This window comes from Nymphalis io, chromosome 12 (assembly GCF_905147045.1).
Source record: "Nymphalis io chromosome 12, ilAglIoxx1.1, whole genome shotgun sequence".
Classification (NCBI taxonomy): domain Eukaryota; kingdom Metazoa; phylum Arthropoda; class Insecta; order Lepidoptera; family Nymphalidae; genus Nymphalis; species Nymphalis io.
The window spans coordinates 6,615,177-6,642,428 of record NC_065899.1 but is presented as its reverse complement, the minus strand read 5'-3'; the positions used below and the strand labels follow the sequence as shown (position 1 = coordinate 6,642,428).

The window sequence follows — 27,252 nt, the reverse complement described above, 5'->3', positions numbered from 1 at the left end:
CAATCTGAAACGATCGAAGAGAGTTCATGTGTAAGACCAACGTCTTTAAATGCACGGGAATTTAAGTACTCCAAACTCAGGGCTACTGAGTTTTTCTTTTTAAAAAACCCACAGCTTATTATTTGAGAATCGGACATAGAACCACGAGTTCAACTGGTCTAGTAGCTATAAATCTAGCTACTAGACCAGCGACTTCGTCATAGTCATACACATTCATATCCAAGTTACAAATAGAACTTCAAACATCCTAAAAACAAAATATGCTCTGTCCATTACATCGCCAAATAATAAAATCGATTACTATAGCGACTAAAGAAATTTTTAACCCATTGTATGTAATGTAACATATAAAATTTAACAATGATCATATTGCGTTGCAATTATAATAATACACTTAAAAAGCACACAAAAGAGCAAAGTAATTGAAACTCTTTCTTTTAGTTGTAATCAAAATGATATTGATAAAAATGTAACCCGCGCGCCCTCTATATTTCGTTGAGGAAGCTATGATAGAAACCTTCACACAAGTCCCGTTAACTGCACAAAGTTTTAATTCAATCGGATGAACGATGCGTGAATACATACAATACCTAATCTATAACTAGGTCATTTTATAAAAAAATATTATGATTTCTTACTTTCATTTTATTGCCTTGAAAATAAATGGAAAATATTATACTTTAATTAAATGGACTTAATATTCCAATGGAAGTACACAACAAAAAGCAAATCAAAGAAATAAAATATTCTCATAAAGAAAACAAATTACGAGCTTTTCAAAGAAAATGACCTAGATTTCTAAGTTATATTGAAGGGAATCTAGAGAAATCTTTACTGACCGAGAGAAACTGAATTTAACTATCGAAATTGCAAACAAAAAAACAAAGCAATTCATCGGTGGTTCAATTAAACATTGTCATGCTCAAGTTATAAGCAATATTTCGTTTTGTTATATATTTCCAGTATAAATTGGAACGCAACTAAACTATAATTGACTAACTGAACTATGATTTCCTTAGGGACTTAGGCGTAATATAAGAGATTCTAGTTTAAATATATTGGTTTTATAAGCCAACCCGCCCCAGCCCGTGAATTCCTTCAGTGAGAAAAAAACATTAGATACATACATAAAGTACATTCATAAAGATTAAATGAGACAGTTAGAGAGCGATAGATTGTAATGTATGTCTCAATAATGGATGCAATTGAATTACCACCGTGAAGGTCAGAGCTTGAAATTGCTTGATATAAATTTTTGAAGCCCAATATTTAGTTGTTCCCTATTTCCTCCTCCTATCATTATCCTCGTTTTTTTATTTTTTTTATTGTGTCTATTTTTCAACCCAATTATTTTCGCCTTAAAATTAAAAACAGTAATAGTTACTATTAATCATCAATTTAGTTTAAAAGTATGTTAAGCTATTATTTATGTTATAGTACCAATATTGATATATTGTATAACATGACCTGCGTGAATTACAAAGAATAGCATAGGAAGTAAAATTCCATATCAGTAATTCTCTTTTGGAATTAGTATTTAAAAAAAAACTATTATTATGATGTCTTTTAACTTATACCGTAACGGCCATTTGCGATACTTAACTCATTTCGATAATAGTTTATTAATCAATATGTTCAATCTTCTATCGAACTCGAAATGGCTTTATATACACAATGAAATGATTATTTTATGAATTATTTCAATATAATTCCGATTAGTTTAATTCTTAAGCTGATGTTGGGGGAAAATTCCGTTTATCTCGAAAATTTTATCAAACCGCCTACGCTTATCGCAAATATATATATAATAAAAAATGTATTTCCATTATTAAATTTAAAAAAACGACATTCATTTGCCTTTTACTACGACGTATATACGATATATATGCGTTTTATTTATTAAAATTTGAAAAGAAAACATTAAATGTTCATTTAAATTAAACGGTTGTAAACTAACGTAGAAGTATATTTAAGAAGTTACGAAACAGCAGCGAGAATCTTAAATTCAACGAAACTTAACCACTAATGCCGAGCAATCGAATTCAAATATAGAGTATAGATTTCAACCAATCGTATTTTCAATTACATCGATATCAATTTGAAGCGGACATTATTTACTTACCATTATCAGCAGCCGGTGAAATCAATCAGTACTTAATCACATAGATCTGTCCATTTCAACATTTTAACAATATGTTTAAAAAAAAAAATAACTTAAATAATAAATTTTACAACCATTGTTTCAACACAAACACGTATAGTAAAAGAAAAACCGAAATGACGTAGCGCTTCACGGTTAATCCGTAGACGTCAGCTACGATCGGCCGCTGTAGATACACTGAGCGTCGTGTGCTACGATGTTCTAGGCTATTATTTATAGGTATGATAAGAGTCGTTTGGTTTCTTAGTTTTCATTTTAGTATTCCTCAAAGCGTTATAAATATGTTTATAGGTGTTATAGTTTCTTTTATTGCATATTATTCATATATTTCGTAAGATCGAGAATTTAATTTTATGAAATAAATTTTAATGCTGCTTTCATCCTTTTAATAATTTATAATCATAGAAATATATTATATTATCAGATATGAAAGCTGACAAGCTCATTTAAATAATTGTATGTATTGCCATATTTCGTGTACAGCAAGTAATACTGATTAAACAGTTGGCAGGTCATTGAGGAATAAAGCATTATACAACTGGTTGTAGCGCTTAAGTTTATGGATACATGTATGTGCCTCATCGAACTTTATAAAATATATTAAAAATAAAAGTTAATAAAATAACGTTTGGATTAAGAACAACAGTTCAAACCAGAGGGAAACTACGACAGTTATATTGATTTTTCCTTTCATTCATATAAAATAATTAATATTAATTACTCTTTTTTATTAATTTTAATCTGTAAAAAAAATTAACTACTATATAGGTTGAGGGTGCTTATTTTTCAAAAATGTTATTTTGAGCCGGTAGAAGTTTAAGTTTATTGTATGAAGTAATAAAATATGACAGTAAAGAAAGAAACCTCAAAAGCAATTCCAATTTTCATAGTTTGTATTCAGCTTATCATTTTCATTTCACGCTGACACGCTATTACAAGCAATTCAAATACACGTCATCTAACAAACTTTTGATGAAGAATTACAGTAAATTTATTCTATAGGGCTTTATACGTACGCTAACATTCATATATTGGAATATGGATATTATTTAATCCAAATTAAAACACGAAACATGTACGACTTATTTTTGAATTAAGGCAGTTCGGCGGACAGACAATATTAGTCCTAATCTGTGATCACGGTTTGAAATCCTGACAATTCATTTTGTGCGCTACTGTAAAAGTAGATCAAACAAATATAAAGTCACTAAAAAAGATTAAGATTAAATAATTTATTTACTCAAAGAATTGTACATTCACTTACAGATAAAACAATAATTATAAATATCACACTTCTTTTGGTCGGCAGCCAAAATTTTAATATGTAATAAGTTAAAAAAATATTGATTCATAAATACTTACAGTGATATCTGTAATACTCTCCTCGTTCAGCAGTCATAAGTAACAATTAAAATTATTACTCCAGCTGCTCTTCAACGATATCGTTGACAGTGTAGTATCTGTGTATTTATAACAGGAAGTTTTTATAGTAAAGTATGTTTCTATGTTTCTTTCGACCAGTACGAACGAGTACGTACGACTTCTGCGACTGTTGAGACTTTGTACCTGATGTATTTTGCTGAAACTGACGTTTGTTTGAATGGATTTATTAAGTTTTTTTTTATTATTATTATCAAATGTTATATATTTTGTTGTTAGTATATATGTATAATACTCGTGAATTTTGTTTGTCTTTGTATAATACTAGTAGATCTTCTGTCTGTCTGTCGGTCATAATTATAAAGCATTTTATCGTTCTTATTTTGCGCAGTTTGTAGATCTTTTAAGTGGGATATTGGTGTGAATCTTTGTTTTTTATATTATTTATTTATTTATTTATGTTTTACATTAAACATAATGTAGCTAGTTTTAGAGACGATGGCGATGGATTTTGCTCAAATCAGGTCGATCTTGTATAATGCAATCTTGTTAGATTTGACGGCACTATCAACCTGGATAACGCGCAGTATATACAGTCCGAGACTCACTATGTCGGTTGTTGAACTCCTCAAGTATAAAAGATTATTGTATCGACCGGATAAAGGGACAAGTGACATTGTAGTTTCATTTCGTGGGTGGGATTTCTGTGAATTAGAAAAAGCAGTTGTCCAAAAATTTAACCTTGTATTCTAGGGATATAGAATACTTTCATATAGACCATTTTTTACAATTTAGGAATTTTTACTCGAATACATTTGAAGATTTTTATAAACTATCCCCGATATTCCTATGCTACTGAGCTTTTGTAATAATATGGAATTGATTACTGTACCAAAGGCGTTTTGCAAATCTATACCATAGTATAAATCCAATGCTATTTTTTTCTATATTAATGGTAGTTGGTTTATATTTGTGACGAAACGTAAAGCACTTAAAGATAGATTTCACCAAAAATATATCCTTATATAGAAATTACACTAGATATAATTAATTATTAAAATTAAATTAACAAATTCTACATGAAAAGCAATGAATATTCATTTCAACCTTTATTGTCTAACAAAGAAGAAATTTGAGACGGGACAAGTTTACACAGATGTATAGCTATAAGAAAAGGTCTTAGTTTCTTAAGACCTTTTTCTTATAGCTATACATCACTTTCAGAGATTTCAGGCTTTACTGGATCTTGAAAAAATATTTCGTTTATTCAGAAAAGTATAATTTCCATGAAAAAATTGTATACCCTTCGATCCTTTTTCTTAAAAAAATTAAAAAAACACTAAGAAATTAATTGGTAAAGAACTAAAAATACCAGTATATAAAATATATATAAAATCAAGAAGTACCTTTCATAAAACAACTGTGTAACTCTGATTATATAAAGCGTTGACAACGTTATTTTGTTTGGTGTTTAATTATCCACGTAATTATTCACAATCAATGCAATTAAATAATGTATGGTTAGGGTTAATTGTCTATTTTTAATTATATGTTATATATGTATATAATTAAAATAGAAATTGTTTCCAAAAAAAAGTTTATTGGTTTTTATATTTACGCATGTAAATCACAATACAATTATGTTATATAAATCATCAGCTTCAACGATTCGACCATTTTCAAACATAAAAAAATTATATCAGATCTGACAGTTAAATATGGTATATTTTAACTTTAAACGACAACCGTTGGCGTAGACGTGTCCTGGATTGGAGACCACGTTTTGGCAAACGTAGCCCTCTAGCTAGGTGGATTGACCATATACGCAAAGTGGCTGGCAGCGGATGGATATTAAGAGCTGAAGATCGAGCTCAGTGGCGTGCCATGGCTAATATTGGGGGAAGGCCAAGGGCTGATGATGATGATGATTACCTTTTTTAAAAAAAGACAAAGGAAGGGAAGTTTTACAAAGTACCAAGACTTCAAAACTCAGTAACCGTTATACATTAACATCTAAAAGAAGATACAATTATGTCCGTGCTACGAGCCAATATTGATTCCGTGCATACTACATCTAATTATTCCTTACAGTTCAGAAATGTTAAGAGTTCAATTTCGGGCAAGCACTCCTATGTTTTCAAGTACTTAATTTATTTTCAAATCATCTCGTACTCAATTTTTATAGAAGATATTTTGTGAAATACGGTATGTCTAAGAAATTCTAAAATATGTATGTATGCCTATTCGCAGTACAGCTGGTCAAATAAACTTTGAATCCTCTTCGAAAACAAGCTAAGAGGCTCAGCGACGCATATTATTAATTATTTTATATACATAGCTTTGCTTATAGAAGTAACATTTATTTAATGTGTAAAATATTTAACAGTGATTTTCATCAATAAAAACAACGCAATAATGTGTAGTAATTAATTATAACAAAACCAAATTAGATTATTATATTTGCAATGAGATACCCAAGTCAGAAGAATAGTGTTATTATTTAGCATTACTAGGTATATATGAAATTAATATTTCAAAAATTCTTTTCTTTCCGCCATTCCATCCTATTTCTCATAAGGATCTAAATACTAAGGTGCTAATGAGATTAGAGTAGGTATGTCTAGTACCAAATCACATGTGTATTGTGTATCATCCCATTGATTTTAAAAATGTAATGACAAAAAATCTGTTTTTCTGTTTTCTGTTTTTTAATGTGAAATATAATTGATAACTTGACAACTTCAAGTCAATTAAACGCGTAGAAGCACTTAGTAAGAATTTTAAACCACTAATTATTTGGGGGAGACATCTTTAGCACAGCTTTCAGCTGATCTCCAAAATACAGTGAGAAGGGGACAATAGTGACAGTCGGCAGCGTTTGCGGGGCGCAACGACAGAAATTGAGAGTTAATAGCATTCATAATTGATTTTAATTTGTCTTAATTCATCTCAGCGAAGTATCTACTTTGCTTTATAATAAAAATAATAAACAATTATCTTAAAAAAATAAGCTGTTTATATAAACATCATCACATTAATATTATACAGAAATTTGTTTATACTAGATTCACGCAAAACTGCCTATCCGATTTGTATAAACATTATTAATCTTTATTATGATTGTAACGAACTGAATCTATACTTATCACAAATATATGTATGTACTATCACTTCATTATCACAAACATTATCACTTGAGTGGCACCTTATGCATTGGAAGCAATATTTATATTATTGAATATTATTCCACAATGGTTGGAATTAATACATATTATTATAATAACGGCACTCCACATCAGTGGATATAAACGTAAAGCGTTATGCTTGCATTAGGCCGTCTGGCGGTTGTGCGCTTGAGTTGGTATGAGAACAAGTGTTTTATCTGGGCTTGTCCTTTGTGTTGTTGGCTTCGGCTATTCATCAGCTTTGACTGATTGACCCTTGGACTTTGTTCCTTATTTTTATTATTATTGTGGCTACGGCTACTTTATAAACACCTCAGTTACGACTGTGCTTTCCACTGGACTACGTTCTAGTTTATTGATTTATTGATAAGACTTTTAGTCTTTTATATACCTCAGCTACGGCTGTGATACCTAATGGACTTTAATTCCATTCCACATAATTTCCCGCCGCGCTATCTCGTGCAGATACTTACCGAAACAGCCATGTCCGGTAAGCACTTGCGTCAGCCTGAACGAGAGCGTGCCTCGTTTCCTTTTGACCCAGCGACTCAAGTGGGGACGTACCGCCTCCACTGTCGCCAGGCCCGCCGTGGGGAACTCCAGGTCCTCCTCCCATCGGGTGATCAGGGCCTGCTGGACTAGAGCCCTGATCCGCCTGACCTCCGCCGACCCTGGACGGTTTGTTCGCCTCGGCCCGGAAGCGGTACACCTCCGCGAGCACCTCCGCCTGGAGTTTCCCAGGGTGGATCGCCCTCGAGTGCTATTATACCCTGCGGGTGATGCTACGGGCAAAAAATTGTCTACATAATGTATTGTATTGCAGGGATTGCTTATATCCACCAACTCGTCAGTTACAACATTAAAGATATACAGGTACAGGTTACTTTTACCCAACTGTTTGCATCACTCATGCAAATTATTATTAACAAATGATTAATTTCATAATATTGATTTATTAGGGCGGAATTCACTTAGTTTGGTTTAGTTTTACCATATATTGAAATAATTCGAAAATATGAAATACATATGTATTACACACATTGACACATGAATAGAACCCACACAATAACGTAAATATTAAAAATATTTTCTATTTCAATAAATAAAATGAACGCAAAAGCCGTGTATTGAGGATATCACATGAGCGTGGGAATGGATACTGCAAATATGTTTTTTCTCTTTTAATTTTAGTCTTACGTAATTAATATGTTAATATTTTAAAGAATTTAAGTATATCACTATATATCTTGCTTTAGCGCTAGCATTAAAACCTCTCAGGTCACACACAAGATCAACCACAAACCAATATTTACTTAACAAAGTAACTTACAATTTATTTCGACAAATTACTTTCATTGACCCCAATCTAAGCTACGAGTATCCGTTACATTTATGAAAAAAAAATTGCTTACAAGTAGCGGTGAGCCCGGTTGACCTACTTGATAAAATAGAACGAGTACTTTTGTTTTAAAGCGCCTAATTTATTCATTTTTTCCAAAGCAACAATATACAATTGTCACAGTAAAATTGTAAATACCATTAGATTATAATCTATATCGCGAGATTGTAAACTGTCGAAAGAAGCTCAACCGTATCATACTGCTTAGAATTTAACGCATTTTTTTCGATAGATTATAATTTATCGAAGTGAAACCGTCATGTGCTCCGCGCCGCCATATTTATTTGTTAATTCGTTTGTTGTCGAATGTAAACAAACAGTGTTTCGGTGATTGTAAATAGAATTCGTGTTGAAAATAACACACAGCTTTAGAATTAGTTATATGAAATTGTAGTTGAAGTAAAATGAATCTGTGATTAACCAAAGAATAAACAAAAAATTCAAACTGCACTTAGTTTGAATAATAAAAAAGTTTGTGTTAGTCACCGAACATAACCTAAATTACATTTACTTCATTCTCAAATCTATGGACACAGAACGGACAGTTGAAAATTTAACGTGCGACAGATTGTGATTTAAGAGTTTCACTTCGATCGATTATAATCTAACGGTATTTACAATTTTACGATGACACAATCATATGCACTGTGACAACTAAAGTGCTATTCTGTAAGAACTTACTTTTTTAATCAATCGTAAAATGTTAAAAGCCGACTCACGTCAATACGTCTTTTTTGATGCGTGTATCATTTAAATATTATATTTATTGTAATCACATATGACTTTTTGAAATTTCATGTATATTGTTCTGTGTTGAATTTCGATTTTTTACTTACAGAATAACTCTACTGTACTTGAAGTATTCACAAACTTTTGTTTCAAGCACACCTTTAAATATATCATTATCTTGACGTTTCTTCTCTTCTTCTCTGTTATTAACTGTCGCGATTAAAACATTCTTACGCACACACACTAAGTTTAATGTACTTATACGTTTGCACAGATGTATGCTCCATGTATATTAAAAATAACCCATAAGATTAATAAATAGAAACTTGAAAGAAAACAAAAAAAATATTCTAGTTAGTCAACAATGTGTTGTGGTGTCGTTGACATTACTCTATATTTCAAACAAAAACAACCCGTTTTCCAGTCACTCGCAGTCTAGACTGGATAATCGACGGCTTTACCCTAATGACTATCACGATACATATAAATAAATATTTATTGTAAACAACGAATTTCTTTTGAGGACACAGGTGGAGGTTAATTTTCATTTATGTTGTATATAAGATAAGATTTTCACTTTGTTGTAAACCGTTACAAGATGTATATTCTTATTAAATTGTCACAAAGTTCTATCTATCTTCGCTATATTAACGAATATGACGTGTGTTACTCAATAATTTCTAGGATACGTTAAACCGTCAGCCAGACATATATTTGGGTGACGAATTAGGTTCCACAATATCTCATAATTTTCAGTCACATCACAGTCCTTAGGTAAAATATTCGCAGTAGGATACTATTCGTTCTTTTATTTCTAAGGCCGTTCGTTAAATTTTTTCGCCTAAAAGATTAAATACAAAAATTTTGACTCAACACCTAGGAGTATAATGTCAGTAAAATTACACACGTGAGGGTTGACAATTTTATTAAGTCAGTTAACCCTTTGCGTAGGAATGATAAAATCAACACGGCTCAAATTTAAATATGTAGCTTGCTTTACTTTTACGATTTGGTAATTATTTTAATGTTTGAAATAAATAAATTACTATTATTTATATATAAGATTTCTTGTAAATACTGTTAACCGTTGAGGAGTTCCTTCGTCTAAAATCAATACTGGGTGTATAATCAAGCGATGCTTACCATAAAAATACATTGGCATCATAACTGAACCAATATGCTTCAGCTCCGTAGGACAAGGAGTAGTTGTTCTAATTCAGCTTGCAAGATTTGACCAAAACAAACTAAAAAAATAAACAAGTAAATAAAATAAATAAATTATAAGGCGAAATTACATACATATTCTAACTACTCATAATACCAGATTTTAGTAGAAATTGACTTTGATGCTATCAATCAAATTTTTCTATAGTTTATCTTCATACCTTTGTAAAATAACAGTCGGCAATTTCCCACTTTTTTTTTTATATATATATGTCCGCGATGGCAAATGACTCTACTCCACCTGATGGTAAGTGGTAGTAAAGTCCAAACGCGACGACGGCCAGTACAGTCGGGAAGAATGTTCTGTACTAGCCGTCACCGCCTTGCCGGCCCGCAAGATGCCTCTTCACGCCTCGTTTGAAGGAACCCGGGTTGTAAGAGGAGGGAAACACGTGAGCTGGTAAGGAATTCCATTTTTTGGTAGTGCGACAAAGAAAGGAGTTGCCAAATTTCTTTGTGCGCGATGGAATTGATGTCACTGTTAGGCGGTGACATCGAGAACCAGCTCGCGTGGACTTAAGAAGGAAGGGGGAAGCAGGAATTAGAGAGAATAATTCCTCAGAGCACTCGCCGTGACACAGTCGATAGAAAGCGCTCAGTGCTGCTATCTCGCGACGCAATTGTAAAGGTTCAAGGGTGTTTGTGACCTTTACGTCGCCAATAATGCGTACTGCACGTCGCTGCAACCGGTCCAAGGCCTCCAGTAGGTACTTAGCGGAGCCATCCCAAAGGTGCGAGCAATATTCAACGCAAGACCGTACCTGGGTTTTGTATAACAGGCACAGTTGTTGCGGCGTGAAAAAACGCCGCACCTTGTTCAGAACTCCGAGTTTTCGTGAAGCTGTTTTTATAATAGCCTCGATGTAATCCCTTGGACTAAGGTCGCAGCGAACGTCCATCCCCAGCATGGCGATTTTACTTTGTATCATCAGCGGTATGCCACAGAGGGAGGGATGAGGGTAAAATGGTGGAGTCACCATTGTGGGATCTGTAGAGGCACACGTAGACTCGACTCTGACGAACCAGGTCCACACGTATCACCAACATGGAGAAGGAGGGGTCCTCCAAGCAGTGCAATCGGTGACAACAAACATCCGCCCTGACGAACAAGCATACTCCGGCTTTCGCTTTAAAAGATTCTTCTAGCATGTAGCCAGGATAGTTAAGGTAGCTGGTGTCGGCAGGGCGGAGTATTTGCGTCTCCGTGAGAAACAGCATTGCTGGCCGTGCTGTCTCGAGATGGTGGTGGACAGCGTTGAGGTTAGCGTGGAGTCCGCGGATGTTAGAGAACTCGACCTCAAACAGCGTGGGTATGGTGGGGGTGTGCACCGCTGAACGACCGTTATTTCTTAATTGCGCTACCATTTGGAAAAATAAGGAAAAGAGACGTGAAGCGAGCGACGTATTGCCACGATAGGGATGGGCAAAGTATGGAGGCGTGTTTTCCCAAATGGTTGCCAAAAGGGAAAATATACTGATCCGCCGGACGGAAGGGCCCCCGAACCCCCCCGGAAGTGGCCGCCGGGACCCCACCTTCCGGTCACCAACCGGCACGACGGTCCACCCCGAGATTATGCGTGGCCTGGTGGGGCAGCCTCGCGAGCTGGTTAGGCACGCTCGGGCCCCTGTACTATGCCACGGGCGGCCAGCGGAACAGCCGTTTCTTCAGGTCTCCCTGTCCGGCAGGTCAATACAGTTTCCCCGGCATTGGTTCAACAGCCGTCTCCACTGGACCAACACCCATCGCGGCAATACTCGCTCGGGCACTGGCTGTACGATGGCTGACCTCGAAACGCGGCTGCAAGCCACTTCACGAGTTTTTCACCATGCGTATGGTGGTAACAAGCCAGGCGGATGCTAGCATCCTACCACCAGATGAGCAGATGGTCGCTCAGATATCCCTTAGTCGCCTCTTACGACACCCATGGGAAAGAGAGAGGCAGTGAAATGTATTCTTTCTCCGTCACTGCACGGATAAAACTGTCACTGCTTGGCTAAGGCGTTAATTAAAACAGCAGTGTGCATGTTACATATTTCATAGCAGAAAAACTGACGAGGAAATAAGCCTCTTAGGAAAATGACTATCTTTACCCAAGGAGCAATTCCCTAAATTGCAATTGAGCAGCCAAACATGGGATCTAAGTTGTTACGACTCTTAAGATTTGCTCAGTTGACCTTCATTTGAGCAATACAGCAGTATAAAATTGCTTTTCTGTACTAAATTCAGTGCGTGATATGTAAAAAATATAGAAAATCGATGACCAAATCTGAATAGTGAGAATAAATTTACCACTAGCTTTATTTACATATATACAGGATTTTTAGTTCAAAAGCTTTTAAGCTCTTTATCCATGAATATTGGAATTAAAATGTAAATTCAAAATTCTTGCTAAATTATTTTCATATCATCGTAAAGAATTAAATTAATGCAAAACTAACGAAATGTAGATTCTACTGAAAAAAACAGGCAAGAAGCTCGATACTTCTTTTAATAAAATTAAAATAAGATTAAAATGCATTACAGGCAAGGTTGTAATAATAGGCAAATAGGCAAAGACTTATTTTGTTGAGTTGTGTAACACATCATTATTATTTAAAAATTATAAGAAGGTACATTTTATGTTTAAAAAGTCATTAATCTCACTACAAAAACTAAACTTAAATTTACAAGGAATAAATACACGATAATAAATTAATGTATTTTTTTAATTAATAATAAATATATATACGCCTTTTTATACTCTGTATTTAACTTAACTATGATAGCATGACAGAGAAATTTGATATATATTTTCGTATTTAACGAGAGGCTCTTGCTGTAAACACTCGTACGTTGAAAAAATACATTACGTTCTAGACTCCACACTAAGTAGTATTTTTGTCTGACTCGTTGGCGTAGTGACTAACTTATATTATAAGATTGCATATTGTGAGTGAGTTAACCAGTATAATGGTTATGTTTATGGCTATCTCGACAAATGACACCAGTCAAAGTTACAGACTGGGACAGAACCAATGCTACAGACTGGGGTACTACAGACTTGAATAATTCGACCTCAATATCATAATCGAGGAATCCCGAAACCCCAGTACACCAAAATTACAGACGGATTGGAGCAACGGAATTCAACTAGCAATCGTATCAGCAAGTTCTTTCAATTGATACCCATATTGTAGAAAAGCATAAAAAATGTAGTCCGCCATCTTTAGAAGTCCATCATGTTGGATTTAGAGTGACGTCACTTTATGTTTCGAGTTATGTTCAGCAAGTCCTTTCATTTGAAACCCATATTGTAGGAGTGCATTAAAAATAATCCGCCGTCTTGGGTGTTGTGCCATATTTGATTTAGAATGACGTCACACAATTTACCATGCATTGTCATCCAAACTTAACGTGTATACAAAATTTCAGACTAATCGGTTGAAGAATAAGTCAAAATTGAGTTCAAGATTCCATCCGAACAAACATACATTGCAAGCTTGGAAAAATGGATGTCCTGTCCTAAATTTATTGCTTATATAATTTTTATATGTAATTGCCTATCTGTCTTTATCAAGTTCAACTAAAAAAAATAGACATGTCTAGGTAATATCGACTAATCATAAAATATAATAAATATTCGTAGAGTACCATGGGAAAAATAAACTACAAAATCACGGTTCCACACTTGCATAATATCCGACATATTTTATTATTAAATTCTCTCGCTTATCGAAGACATGCGCTCATAGAAAGTAATGGCACTATCAGAACGTAGCTAATGTATTAAAAATGTATTGTGAAATAGGATAAAAAAGACTAAAAAATGTAGGTAGTTTTAAAAATTCTCACTCTAATAACACAGAATTTTTCAGAATCATCTCAAAATCTGCTTATAAAACTTACTGTGCTTGCAAATATGAAGCCATCTAAGTATTTATTTCTTTCACAAATATTGTTGTTCATTGTTCGACTAAACTTGCCGGCCTTGGGGAAGAACTTCGCCGAAGAAACGAAACCTGCTGTTGATGTAAGATGTCTTTTGTACTTTAATATAATTTATTTATTTACTTGCTTATTTAATTATAACATCAAAGACAATACAAGGCGCGGATAGTAAAATATTTTCGTTATTGTTTTGATATGAATGGTAATGTAATCATTGTTGTTTATTATATTCGTGTTTTAACTGCGATAAGATTTTTTTTTATTTTATTTTAGTTGAACCACCCGGCATCAACACAATTACTTGTATTTTTATATTACACTGTTAAACTGAGTCTTAGGTTAGATGGTACACATAATTTTACTTACAGGTAGTCACAGTTTCCAAATTTAGACTAGTTAACGTACAATAACTTTTTATTAAGAATAATTTTAAATATTACTCTAGCATAAAATAATATAATAACAATAACAACGGGTCCTACTGATTAATATTCTTCTTTTATTCAATTGTTAAGTATTTTGTGTTAATTATTGCATCATATTTTTTTTCTAAATTTTAACGAATATAACTTTTTTCAAATTGATCAACGTATTAACAATTCTTAAAATAGTAATAACGATATTATACCTGCTTGTAATATTTTTAATCCGTTAATTAATGAAGATGTCACCTGTACACATGTCAAAAGACAAAATATATTCACAAATCAAGTGTTATTCAGTCATTGCTATTCATTGAATCTGGAATGGATTCATCAAACCTGGACCTTTTTTTTGAAACGTAATCAAATATTTTTTGACACGATCGCACGGTACACACCACAATCTCATAAAAAAACAAATTTAATTCTTTGTGGATTTTTAATTTGGCTTGGTAGCGTTTGTTTTATTTGAATTATGTACAAATAAATTAAGAAAATATGTATATTCTGTGATAATTAGTATAATGTTTTTGAAGTTTCATACAATTCAATAATATCGATATATTTCTGACAGCAATAATGGGTACTACGTTGTAATGGCACCGTAGACAAAGAAACTAATTCTCTATCTACGAATGACACGATCATTCTTAACAACTATACATCGCAGGTTCATAAATAGCGCTCCAAAATGACAATGATCATTTTTTTTATTATTTCCATTTTGGTACTTTCCAAAAATTCAAACTATTTTATATAAAAACTTTTTACTTAATTTTTAAAAAGTTTCGAATATATAACGTGCGGTAATTATGAAAAACAACTCACTGAGTTGATTTCTTTATATACAACTAACTTATAATTTATTATATTATTTATTATCATTTATATTTATTTAATATTTAAATTTGAATAAATTACTATTTCCCTAAGAAAGATTAAATGAATTTTAAATTTAAATCATTTCTTAACATGTTAGCATTGAAAAAATAATAGCTTATGACAAGTTTCGATAGCGAGTGTAAGTTATTTTTAAAATCTGGTTATCAGGGTTCTTTTTAACTTTATCGTTGCTAGTTTTTTAGTCGGGCTTATTTTGGCTTCTTTCACGTAGACTGAACGCACTTATCCACTCCTATTTTTTAAATTTGTCTCAATATGTTTGATTTTTAGTAACAATTGTTTTTGTAAAACAACTCTGCACGTCTAATAATAATAAATATATTTCACACAATGCCTGTGGTTAATATTTTATAAATGGACCAATTTATAGGTGGTGCCCATTTACCATCATGTGGCCCATTTACCCTATTTTATAAAAAAATACATTTTTACTTTGCATCTACGATTACAACCGAATAGTTTCTTGTCCGTATTAATAATTATTATGAGTATTTTTTTGACTCAAACCCGTCTTGTCAATACTTTTAAAGTGTTTTTCGAAAAATCTGGTTATATAGCTGATTTCTACACAATTGTAAACACCATTATGAGAACTAGGCTGACTTAGAATTATTGATAGCAATAGTTGTGACAAAATAACAAAAACCTTTTTTAACCAGGTTTTATTTAAATATTTCTTTTAATATATTATATTACACACTTTTAATATCGTATATTTTTGTAGAACACCTCTTAACTATTTAATTTTAAAAAACTTTACATCGAATAATTTGTTGAAGTTGTAAGTTTTCCTTTATAAATTAGCAATTTCTATAGAAGAAAGTTAAACTACAAATAACATTAATCGTAAGGTTCAAATAAAACGCTTGTAATATAATTATTTTTAAATTTTATTTCATTTAAAGTTTAGTAAAAAATATAACTAGTATGTACAATATAAAATGTATGTAAACTTGCTATTATATATTCAATAAATATTTCGGATTAAAATCTATTTAAGGCAATACTAGCATCCTGAAAATCAAACATCTATGGTATTTAATGTTGCTATGTGTAAATATTAAATTGTCATTAAGAAAAAACGGATTTTTTGGAAATTAGCTTTTTGGTAGTCATAGAGCAACAAAAATATTTTATTACTATACAAATATATACAATTGATTTAAAAACTCAGTCGGAGTTTATTTCATCAGCAACCTGCTGCCATTTCGCAACCAGTGTCGATACGGATTTGTGTTTCATTCCCAATGACGACGATACCTTCATCTGAAACAAATTAAAAATTAAGAATGCCAACATTAAATACATATAATAAAACTGTAATGTACATATAACTCGCAAAATACAAAATACCAGTCATTTCATATGTACTGAAATTATTATCGTAGGATCGAGCATTCGCATTGCATTCCAAGGGTCTTCGTAATAACTAATCGCTACTTCTTAATAATTAAGATATTCGTTTTTTTTCTATATTTGCCGGGAGGGCAAATGACTACTCCACCTGATGGTAAGTGGTAGTAGAGTCCAAACGCGACGACGGCCAGTACAGTCGGGAAGAATGTTCTGCACTAGCCGCATTCGCCTTGCCGGCCCGCAAGATGCCTCTTCACGCCTCGTTTGAAGGAACCCGGTTTGTAAGAGGAGGGGAACACGTGAGCTGATAAGGAATTCCATTTTTTAGAAGTGCGACAAAGAAAGGAGTTGCCAAATTTCTTTGTGCGCGATGGAATTGATGTCTCAGTTAGGCGGTGACATCGAGAACCAGCTCGCGTAGACTTATGAAGGAAGGGGGAAGCAGGAATTAGAGAGAATAATTCCTCAGAGCACTCGCCGTGATACGTGATACAGTCATTCTATATGAAGTTTAGTAATATTTAAAATAACTTTAATCCGTTATCAATAAAAATAACTTGATTAAAAAAGATTTCACAAACCAAATCAATAATTTAAAAACTGTTCTTTACCTTCGACTTCTTTCTGGCCACTTTGTTTTCTTTATCCTTAGTTTTGTCGCTGATCTCTGGCGGCGGCGGCGGTTCGGGTGAGTTTGGTTCCGTTGAGCCCGAAGTTTTCTCCAGCTCCGCTATATCGTTGTAGAACGATTGCAGTTCATCGCCTATTTCTTTCTTTGGTTCTTGCTAAAGTAATAAAAGTTACATGTGGGTTTGTATTCTTATTAAAGTGATAATATATGACGAATCACAATTTTAATGCCCTTACACATTTCCATCTAAGATTAGAATGTTAATGATATTGATATATTTAATCAAACGGTTATTTGATTGCAGCATTAACATAGCAAGCCAACTCACGATCCGTGGCGGCGAAGGGGCCTCCGGCGGCCCTGGGTCGGTGCCGGGCGGCGGTGGGGTGCTGCGCCAACAGCGCGGTGGGGATGGGGGCGGCGGTGGAGGGTTCACCTCCTGCTACACATTCATACGATTCACATTTGTAGCATCTGCGTTTCATGGCTTATGTTTGAAATTTTATCGTAAAATGGTAACCCGTGTTATTTTAATTTACAATTATCGTATCTACGACTAATTTTAATTGGTCTTAATGTAATACGTTTAATACCATACCATACCATACCGTACATTATGTCAATGCCAAGTCGCCTTGAAAATTTAAAAAGTTTACACATTTGTAGACACAGTTTGTCAATATAAATCAATATAATGTTAGTACTAAGTCGTGTAATGTTGGTCATGTTGTACTCTTTTAAAACTTATATCTGTTCATACATAATACTCTCATAACTAGAATATTTACAGCAGCAGTTACCAGCTGATGTAACTACATGAATGCCTGAAAGCCGAGCTTGTTCCTTTTGGTCCCTCTTAATTTTATAATGAGCAAAATATATCAGTTTTCACCAATCTGGCGAACGGCTATTAAAATGATTTATTATTTATTTTTAATATTGTCTTGGCGCCACTGATATTGCAGTGACAGTAACATCAACGTGTTTAATAATAACCGTAATATACATTCGTCACGCTACACGGTAAGTCTAGCTAAGAAATGTTAACCATCGCTTACATCGCCAATGCGCCACCAACCTTGGGAACTAAGATGTTATGTCCCTTATGCCTGTAATTACACTGGCTCACTCACCCTTCAAACCGGAACACAACAATAACAAGTACTGCTATTTTGCGATAGAATATCTGATGAGTGGGTTGTACCTACCCAGACGAGCTTGCACAAAGCCCTACCACCTATATTTATATTTTTTTTTAAATCATTTCCTCATATATACCGTATATAATATATTCAAAATCTGAATTTATTTTAATTTCCAGTAAAGGAGTGACTAAAAAGTAGAATAAAAAAGTGTGACCTACTATAATAATAACAATAAAATTTAATATAACATTAAATATATATATAATATAACAATAAAATATATATAATATAACAATAAAAGAGTGTGACCTACTATAATAAACTTGGAAAAAGCTGCGGTGGTAGCAATCAGTCAGAAGGATATCATCACTATACATATAAAGTTAGTGTTTGTAACGGGGTCATTATTTATAAATTGACAGTTGTTCGTGTCTGAGCAGTAAACGTTATACTCGTACATTAAGCTCTTTATTTTATTTCGTAAATAAAGGAACTGATCCTCTTATATTTCCTTGCTAATGTTCTTAATGCGCTTGTTAAGACAAATGAATATGTTTGGAGATATCCTATTCGGAAAACGAAGAAAGAAAATGAGGAAAGTAAACCAAAATATTAAGAACAGTTTTATTTATTGTTTTTTTTTTTTTTAATATAGGTGTTTGTAACGGGGTCATTATTTGAAAAATATATTATTTAAAAACTGCGTATGACAATTGTTCGTGTCTGAACAGTAAACGTTATGCGTCCAGTTCTTTATTTTATTTCGTACTACAAAACTATTGAACTAGCTTGCAAGCGTATGCATCTCAATCACAATATATATTATAAATGCGCTAAATAGTTAAATGGCCAAAGTTAACTAACACTGAGATTTTATCTTCGCTATTTCTAAGAATTACTATTTATTATTTACTATTTTTTATTTATTTCGATTGTGACATACATACATAATAATGATCATTCGTCATTATATACATACCTTCGGTTCCGTACTGGGGTGAGGCGGTGTGGTACATATATCCATGTCTGTATTGGCGACAGCTGGGTATTCGTACTGCACGAACCCGTCCGACTCTCGACGGTAGCAGTACCGCCCCTCAGACCTGCAGTCACAAGGGAACAGTAGAAATATCCACTGTGGAGAAGTTTTTTGGTAAACCAAGTTGTTTTAAATCTGTGACTATTTTAAAAGCTTTAAAAACGTCTTAAAAAATTATACGCAAAATGTTTTCATTTGGATTTCATATTCTACTTTCAAATAGAACTCAGACCAATTTATATAATTTTGCTTAAAAAAGTCACATATTAAAATCACAAGGCATTCTTAAAACATAAACATGATTGTAACGAAAACTCTTCCATTAGCGTTTCGTATTTCCGTATTCAATGGAAGAATATTCGCACGACGTTAATATTATAAAAATTCTGTTCATACTTAATCCCTCTAGTGAGAATTCCAGGTCGTGTCTGCCGCGAAATTATTAAACCTAATTTTGTGAACGAAATTTATAGAACTTTCCATTTCGCAAAATATATTTGACCCTTTCGCGTTTTTTAAACACAAAAAAATGTACAACAAACATTCTTTAAGTATACACCCAATATGTTATGTTTCTTATATTTGCAGACACAAAACGATAATCGCCGCACAAGAGGCCACCTGGAAAAAGATCAAAGCGTATTATCAAGAAATTAAAAGGTTAAATAAATTATTTGTATTCTCACCAAAATCCACGGCGCGTCGCCTTCTATTCCCTTCTCATTCCTTTCCTTCGATTCTACCTTCTAATTTCTTTCTTCCATAAATTTCACTACATATATCTACATACTTGTATTGGTGTTAAAATGCTTTTGATATAAATTAGATTTAAATAACAATGCACAAAACTCCATAATAGAACTGAATCACCTACTAAAATTATAATTTTATAATTATTAACTCGGGATGATAAAAAGGTTTAAAGAAACTACGATTGTGAAGAATAATTTATTAGTCTATTAACTATATCAGGTACTTATATATCACAGAAGCAATGAAATAAAGTATGTTGTTAAACGCATGAAGAACATATACCTATCAAATTCGTTTAAATACTTTTTATACAATACAAAAACAACAAATGTATGTAATAATTGTAATCAATCTTTCAATAGCTATACACGTATTAATCAAGTTAAGAGATTAATATTTTCATAATATATTTACACCATAGTGAGTCTGTAGAAAAAAGTACACCACGTGATCATTACCTTAGAATTCTTGGCCGCTCGTCACACCGACACAAATTGGATTGCATCAATAAAGTTTCTGCACGTGACATTTTTAAACATACGCGAATTCGGAAATATATTACATATATATATATATATATATATATTTATCCAAGTGACATTGAAATCATTAGCAAACATTGAACATGATATTGTATTGTTATAGTCTCAAGGTCGTCAATAGGGTGAAGGAATTACTTTAATGTATACGCTTTCCAATCAATAACGGAACAAACATACACGATGTAGAATGAGTACTGCCCGAAACTAATACAGTATATACATATCTATGTGACTTTATTCTATATATATAGTTTTCTATGTGTGATGCCAGTCTTGATAATAAGTACTAGGCTGAAACTGTCACACAGCAGTCTATCTTAAGAAACATTCGTCTAACATTGCCGTGCGATACATCTGATAGCCGAGATGGCCCAGTGGTTAGAACGCGTGAATCTTATCCGATGATCGTGGGTTCAAATCGGGCAAGCACCACTGTATTTTCATGTGCTTAATTTGTGATTATAATTCATCTCGTGCTTAACGGTGAAGGAAAACATCGTGAGGAAACCTGCATGTGTCTAATTTCATTGAAATTCTGCCACATGTGTATTCTACCAACCGCATTGGAGCAGCGTGGTGGAATAAGCTCCACAACCTTCTCCTCAAAAGGGAGAGGAGGCCTTAGCCCAGCAGTGGGACATTAACAGGCTGTTACTGTTACTGTTACTGTTACATCTGACGCACCTGAAGAAAAGTGGACCAAGATAAATACAGATATTCCTTATTTGCGCATCTGTATTGCGTACTCAGATCAGAGCAAAAGTGAATCCAAAGGCTAAGCCTTATGTATTTGTTGGACCTTGCGGTGATACCAATGGGTTATCAATAAATAGAGCCTAAACATCCAGTTAACCGAATGAAAAAACACGCAATGTTACTTTTTTAGAAAGCAATGTGTGTATGATGATAATAAGTACGTAGGAAGTAGTAATGATTATCAATCTCGTGATAGTGCTAACTCAGTAAATAATTCTGGAAGAGAGGAAGATAGCTCTATATCATATGACTCAGCATCATGATGATGGATGAAACTATATATGTTTTAGTAACATCACTAGCTATTGAATCTAATGACTGCATGTCAGTTTATCTATGCAGTTCATCAAACAATGACCAACTAACAGTATTCGCGCACTGAACAGTCTAGAGGCTGAGCAGTGGAAACATGCGATGAAAGTACAATTTGCTACCAATAATTGCTGATCTTTGTGGTAGAGTTCAAGCTCATAAACCTGTCAAGTTTAAATGAGTATTTAAAAGGAAAATTATCGTAATGGAATTCTGTCTATGCACAAGCCACTTTTATTTCGAAAGTAGCAAATTAGTTATGTAGTGTCTATATAACAATAACTGTAAATATATAATATCAAATTAAAATAAATTTGCTGATAATAATGTCACTGAGCACTGATGACCAGTATTCCGATAATAAATAACCTTTTATAACAAAGTTATCACCGAACAGCATATCGATTGTATGATTAAACCGCGGATTTTCTCCTTAACGAAGTAAAATTTTCGTTTGCATTAAGCAGCGATCCAACGTGGTCGGTGTGACGCGCGGCGGGCGGGCATCGCGGCGGGCGGGCGGGTATATAAGGGACGGGCGTACCTCTGGAAGACGCAGAGCCAGCCGGGCGGCGCGGCGGCCGCCTCGTGCTGCGCCAGCGCGCCCTCCGCGCCGCGCGCCCAGCGCCGCCAGTACGCGCCCGACAGCGCGCCCGCGCGGAACGCCGACACCAGCGTCTGTTAACACACACACACACACACCTCACATCACGAATACTTTATATTAAAAGCGTAATACTTTATATATAAAACAAAAACAAAATTATAATTCTTCTAAACTTTATATACTTTATATAAGATTTTGTAATTCTTTTAAAATCTTATATCAACAAAATAAACATGAAATGCTTATATCCTTTGTAACCAATATATAGATAAGTTGCAAAGCAGAATCTTATGTTATATTAGCGCACATATTTACCTGCATCTGGATCAACATTTCCTGCAGCGGCGACAACACGCACGGCTGCAACTGATTAAGAAACTTCAACTTGGCCTCCACTAGATCAGTCAAATCGTCTAAATCTTCATCTTTTTTTTCCTCGTTCAAAGTTTCTCCTTTAGTAAATGTTAGACCGTTGCCATAATTTATCGTATTCTTTGGACTACTTTCACTATCTTCTTCTTTAGTGAAACCCAAACCTGTTCTTTCATTCGAGAACCCTTCAATAAATTGGGAATATTTCGTGGTGTAGACTGGTAATTCAAACTTTTCCTTTTTACGCTCTGGCAATACTGAATTTGATATCCTCAACTTCTTTTTACCAATATTTTCTAACGGTACATCTGATTTCATTAAGTACAGATTTTCTTTTTTTTCCTTTTCTACGATAACTGGAGGCTCTGGTTTGATATCCAGTTTACTTTCATCTATATTTACAGCGCTTGGAAACAATGAGGTCAATGGTCCATTTGTGTTCGCAAAATGTGCATTCAGATCTTCTATTGATGGTGTTCTGTCGCCGCTTTTAGGCGAATTTGTTATACTGTTCCGTTTCGATTGTTGCCTTTCATTAATTTTATCTTTCGATTTAACAACTTTAGGCAATTCTGTCTTTTCGATTTCTTCTAACAAATCATCAATGTCGAGTTCAGCGGCATTAGATTCACCCCTTGGGGAAACATTGCTAGATTTAGTATCGTCTTTTATAATTTTCTGTATGTCGGAAGGTAGCTCACCGCCGAGTTTTTCCAATAATTTAGCCTTGTCTCTCAGTTTTTGCAGTAGACATTTTTCGTCTTGAACGTCATCGTCGTTGGTTTTTGATGTTTGTGGAGCAATCTGTTTCAATAGTAAAAAAAAAAACATTTACGTTTTCTTTTAATAAAACATATTACCCTATTAACATTGATAGCCTCTCTTATACATTAAACATTTATTTTTAATATTTTTTTCATTTAAAATAAGTAGACAAAGGAACCACCTGAGGTGGACATTGAAAATGCAAGAAATTTTAACCATCCATTTGTATCGTCAATGGACCATCAACCATGGGAACTAAGATGGTATGTCTTGTTCCTGTAGTTACATTGGCTCAGTCAACATTCAACAAATTCTACATTCAAACCCTACCACCAAGTAACTTAACTTTGACTTGTTTTAATGTCAAGTACATGAAGTCTATACATGTCACATTTTTAGAGCAATGATAACTTGATTATTGTTTTTTTTTTTTTTGTAGAATTCCAATGAATATACAACTAATAAATATATAAATGCACCTCAGATTGAAAACTTTAGCCATCACAATGCTTGATAACATTTCCAATTTCACTGGAAGCTCTTTTAATATTGCTAAGACATGAGACAAATTTTCGCGTTTGAAAAAATATGTTGTCGATAAACAATACAATAAGAACCATGTGAAAGCTAATTTGTTTGAAATTGTTTTCAAATGGTTATATATTTAAGCTAGCAATTGTTTTAATGAATATAAATTAAATAAATTTATGAAAGTTAGAGTTTCCAGAGTCCTTGGATAGTTATTCTTTGAGCAAATATCAGATTCATTTCTCATCATTGGTGCAATAACAAATTGAAAAATATTCCAGAATTATAATTATGCAAACTTACTTGTTTAAATATAATATCAACCACTTTTTCTGGTGATTTGGGTTTACTTTCTTTTGGCAATACTGTCGGTAATTCTGGACCAATAGGAACCGTGTAATTTTGGTTTGGTGGTAATGGTGGACCAAATTCTACTTGAGGTTTCGTTTTTTGTTTCTTCTGTGGATGCTTCGGTAACTTGTTCGGTGGTTTTGGTAGAGGTGGCTTGGCTGGTGGAGTCTTCTCTGATTCATCATTGGATTCTGAGTCAGAGTTATGGTAGGAAGTGATGAGTTCGATTTTCCTGTATAAAATATACACAAAAATTAAGATTTTTTATAAAAGAAGATGTAATGGTTGCTAAACAATTGTTTTTAAAAACACAAGTTATTTGATTTAAATTGAGTTTTTTCTCTTATTTAATTTTCGCAGGGGCTTTCCAAAGTCAATTCTATTTTCAATTTAAATAATTAACTGAATAAATTAAAACGAAATATATAAATACTAAGCCCTAAAATAAAATAAATATGGAGGACATTGTAATGATAATATAACAAATTTCTATTGATTATTTTTTCAACAAGGTTTTTAACATATGTGTTATTTTACATGCTAATTGAATTGCAGTATTATATATTTATTATCACAATAATTATGAAAGTGGTTAGTAATCGAAACTTTAGTACTGAAATATGACATTACATTTGTTATTTTGTGATAATTATTTTGAAACAAAATCAACTTACTCATCCTCGTCATCGCTAGCAGCCCTTTTCTTGAGAGTCTTGGAATTTTTTTCCTTTGGTCCCTTCTCTGGTTTCTTTGTAGTATTAACAGCAGTCTTCGCAATAACCTTATTATGTGAATTTTGTTTCTCAGCTAGTGCTTGCTGGTAAAGTTGCCATTCCTCAGCTGATACTTCTGTTGAACCTGTGTTTTGGAACATAGCCCTTGCATATCAAAACAAGTTTAAAACAAGCCATTAGCCATTCTACTATTGTATTTAATAACTAGTCTAAAGTTAATTTTAAGTTTGATTATATATTCAATTGAATTGTCTGTACCTGATATATGTAACTGCTGTTGTGCTAATTTGAGAGCAAGCATATACTCTGGTGGAGCTTCCCATGTAACTGCATTTGTTTGCTGGTTCCAGTAATATGTGAATCCGCTGTTTTCATCATAACATGCAGACCATGCTGTAAACAGTAGATAAGCAGATTTATTATAAAAAAATTAAAACTAAATTCCTCTCTGCCATTTGTCATTTATAAGCACCATCATTCAATCCGTCAGTAAGTATAATATCATTTTGATGTATACTATTTTTAAATACATTTTGATTATAAGTGTTCACCTAAACCTTTAGAACATGTGGTGGGGGCTGTAAGAACAACAAACAACTTTAACACAGTTAATGCCGTATTAATGTCTTCACAGCCCCGCCACCAATATAATATTAAAATTCACTTACTAACTTTAGGATGTGATGGATTGATTACTAATAAATACATTTGTATGCCAATTTTTTCTTTACAGAACTGTTAAAATGCAGATAATTAACAATATCTATAAATCATCATCATCATCAACATCATCATCTATAAATGCCTCTATCTTTTTTTTATTGTTAATAATAATATAAGATGTCAATTTAAAGGATGTATATTAAAAAAAAAAAGGTCCACCTTGATTTTAGACTAATTGCATTTGTTATTTCCATCTATGCACTTTTATATCTGTTGCATGTCTTTGAGATTGACCGTCATGATCGAAATTTAGTGAGGAAATTATTATAAGATTTTTTTTAGATAACACATGCTATAGGCGGACCCTGGCGTAACTTGGCCATAAAAATGCTAGGCAGAAGAAGAGAAAACATGCATTAAAATTTTTTACTTTTACTTCCATGCATTAAATTAGTGTAAAATAATTTAAACAACATAACAATGAATTCACATAAAATCGATAATTCCTTGCAAAATTATTGTATTTAAGTTGTTATGTTCATATTCGTTTTACAACGAACAAAAATGATGTAGACGCAAAATTACTTACGACAGTGCGGTATGGGAGCCGGATGAATACCGGCAGGGATGTTCGTTGCTTGGTAACTGGCTTCGTAGCTCGGATAAGCCGCTGGTGTTTTTCTAGTCGCATAATCATTATGTTTAGAAGATAATGGTGATCCATCATCTATATCCTCATCCGAGTCACCATAATTTACTAAAAGTCCTAGTGGATTTAATTTGCTCATTCTCGGTACGAGTTTGTATCACTCTTAATCACCAAGTTAACAAACTTGATCAGAACACTAAAATAAAAATTTCTATTTTGTAATTACAAATTGTATGAAATATATCGCCATAATACTTAACGAAAAGATAGCGAATCACTCGCTGCGAATGTGAAATTTGACATTAATGACATTTGCGATAAGTTCAGACGCCATGACGACTATTTATAATTGACATCCAGCCATTGTGTAGTACAGATAAGTAAATCAACAGTATAAGAAATTGTTTTAATTTATGTACGGTTAAAACTACGAAAACCCTGTACAAGAATATCGAACTTTCTATCCATTAGTTAGCAGTAAAACATAGAAACAAAGATATTTCATTTTTATGTTGTAGATCGCTTATAAATTAATTTTCCGACCCTTTTTTATGAAATAAAAAATACCGTTTCTTTAAATTCTATATATCCCTTAGCTAAGCGCGGATAAAAATTTGAATTTTTTTGAATACGTATATTTTTATAGAAATCAAAAACTTGAATTTCAAATAATGAATTAAACCTGAAAATAAACAATTTATTTAACATTCTTCTTGTA

The 27,252-nt window shown here is 33.1% G+C and overlaps 2 protein-coding genes across 3 annotated transcripts in view; both read right to left on the bottom strand.

Moving 5' to 3' along the window:
- Positions 1 to 2,181, bottom strand: part of LOC126772342 (uncharacterized) — a 93,905-nt gene extending 91,724 nt beyond the window's left edge. Inside the window, exon 1 of the mRNA XM_050492677.1 lies at positions 2,123 to 2,181. The gene's annotated coding sequence lies outside the window, so the exon portion shown is untranslated. The remainder of the gene's footprint in view (positions 1 to 2,122) is intronic.
- A 14,035-nt stretch (positions 2,182 to 16,216) lies between these two features.
- Positions 16,217 to 26,849, bottom strand: LOC126772322 (formin-binding protein 4-like). Of its 2 annotated transcripts, none has more exons than XM_050492636.1 (10): positions 26,475 to 26,849; positions 25,481 to 25,615; positions 25,163 to 25,346; positions 24,441 to 24,720; positions 22,788 to 23,648; positions 22,410 to 22,543; positions 19,443 to 19,566; positions 17,647 to 17,757; positions 17,299 to 17,472; positions 16,217 to 16,597 (listed from the first exon to the last, which is right to left on the bottom strand). In XM_050492636.1, the coding sequence occupies exons 1-10, from the start codon at positions 26,671 to 26,673 to the stop codon at positions 16,502 to 16,504; spliced, it is 2,298 nt and encodes a 765-aa protein (XP_050348593.1). In that variant the 5' UTR covers positions 26,674 to 26,849; the 3' UTR covers positions 16,217 to 16,501. The 2 variants fall into 2 exon arrangements, with proteins under 2 accessions (XP_050348593.1, XP_050348592.1); XM_050492635.1 differs by having other exon boundaries at positions 17,647 to 17,760; positions 26,475 to 26,848.
- Positions 26,850 to 27,252: the final 403 nt, after the last annotated feature.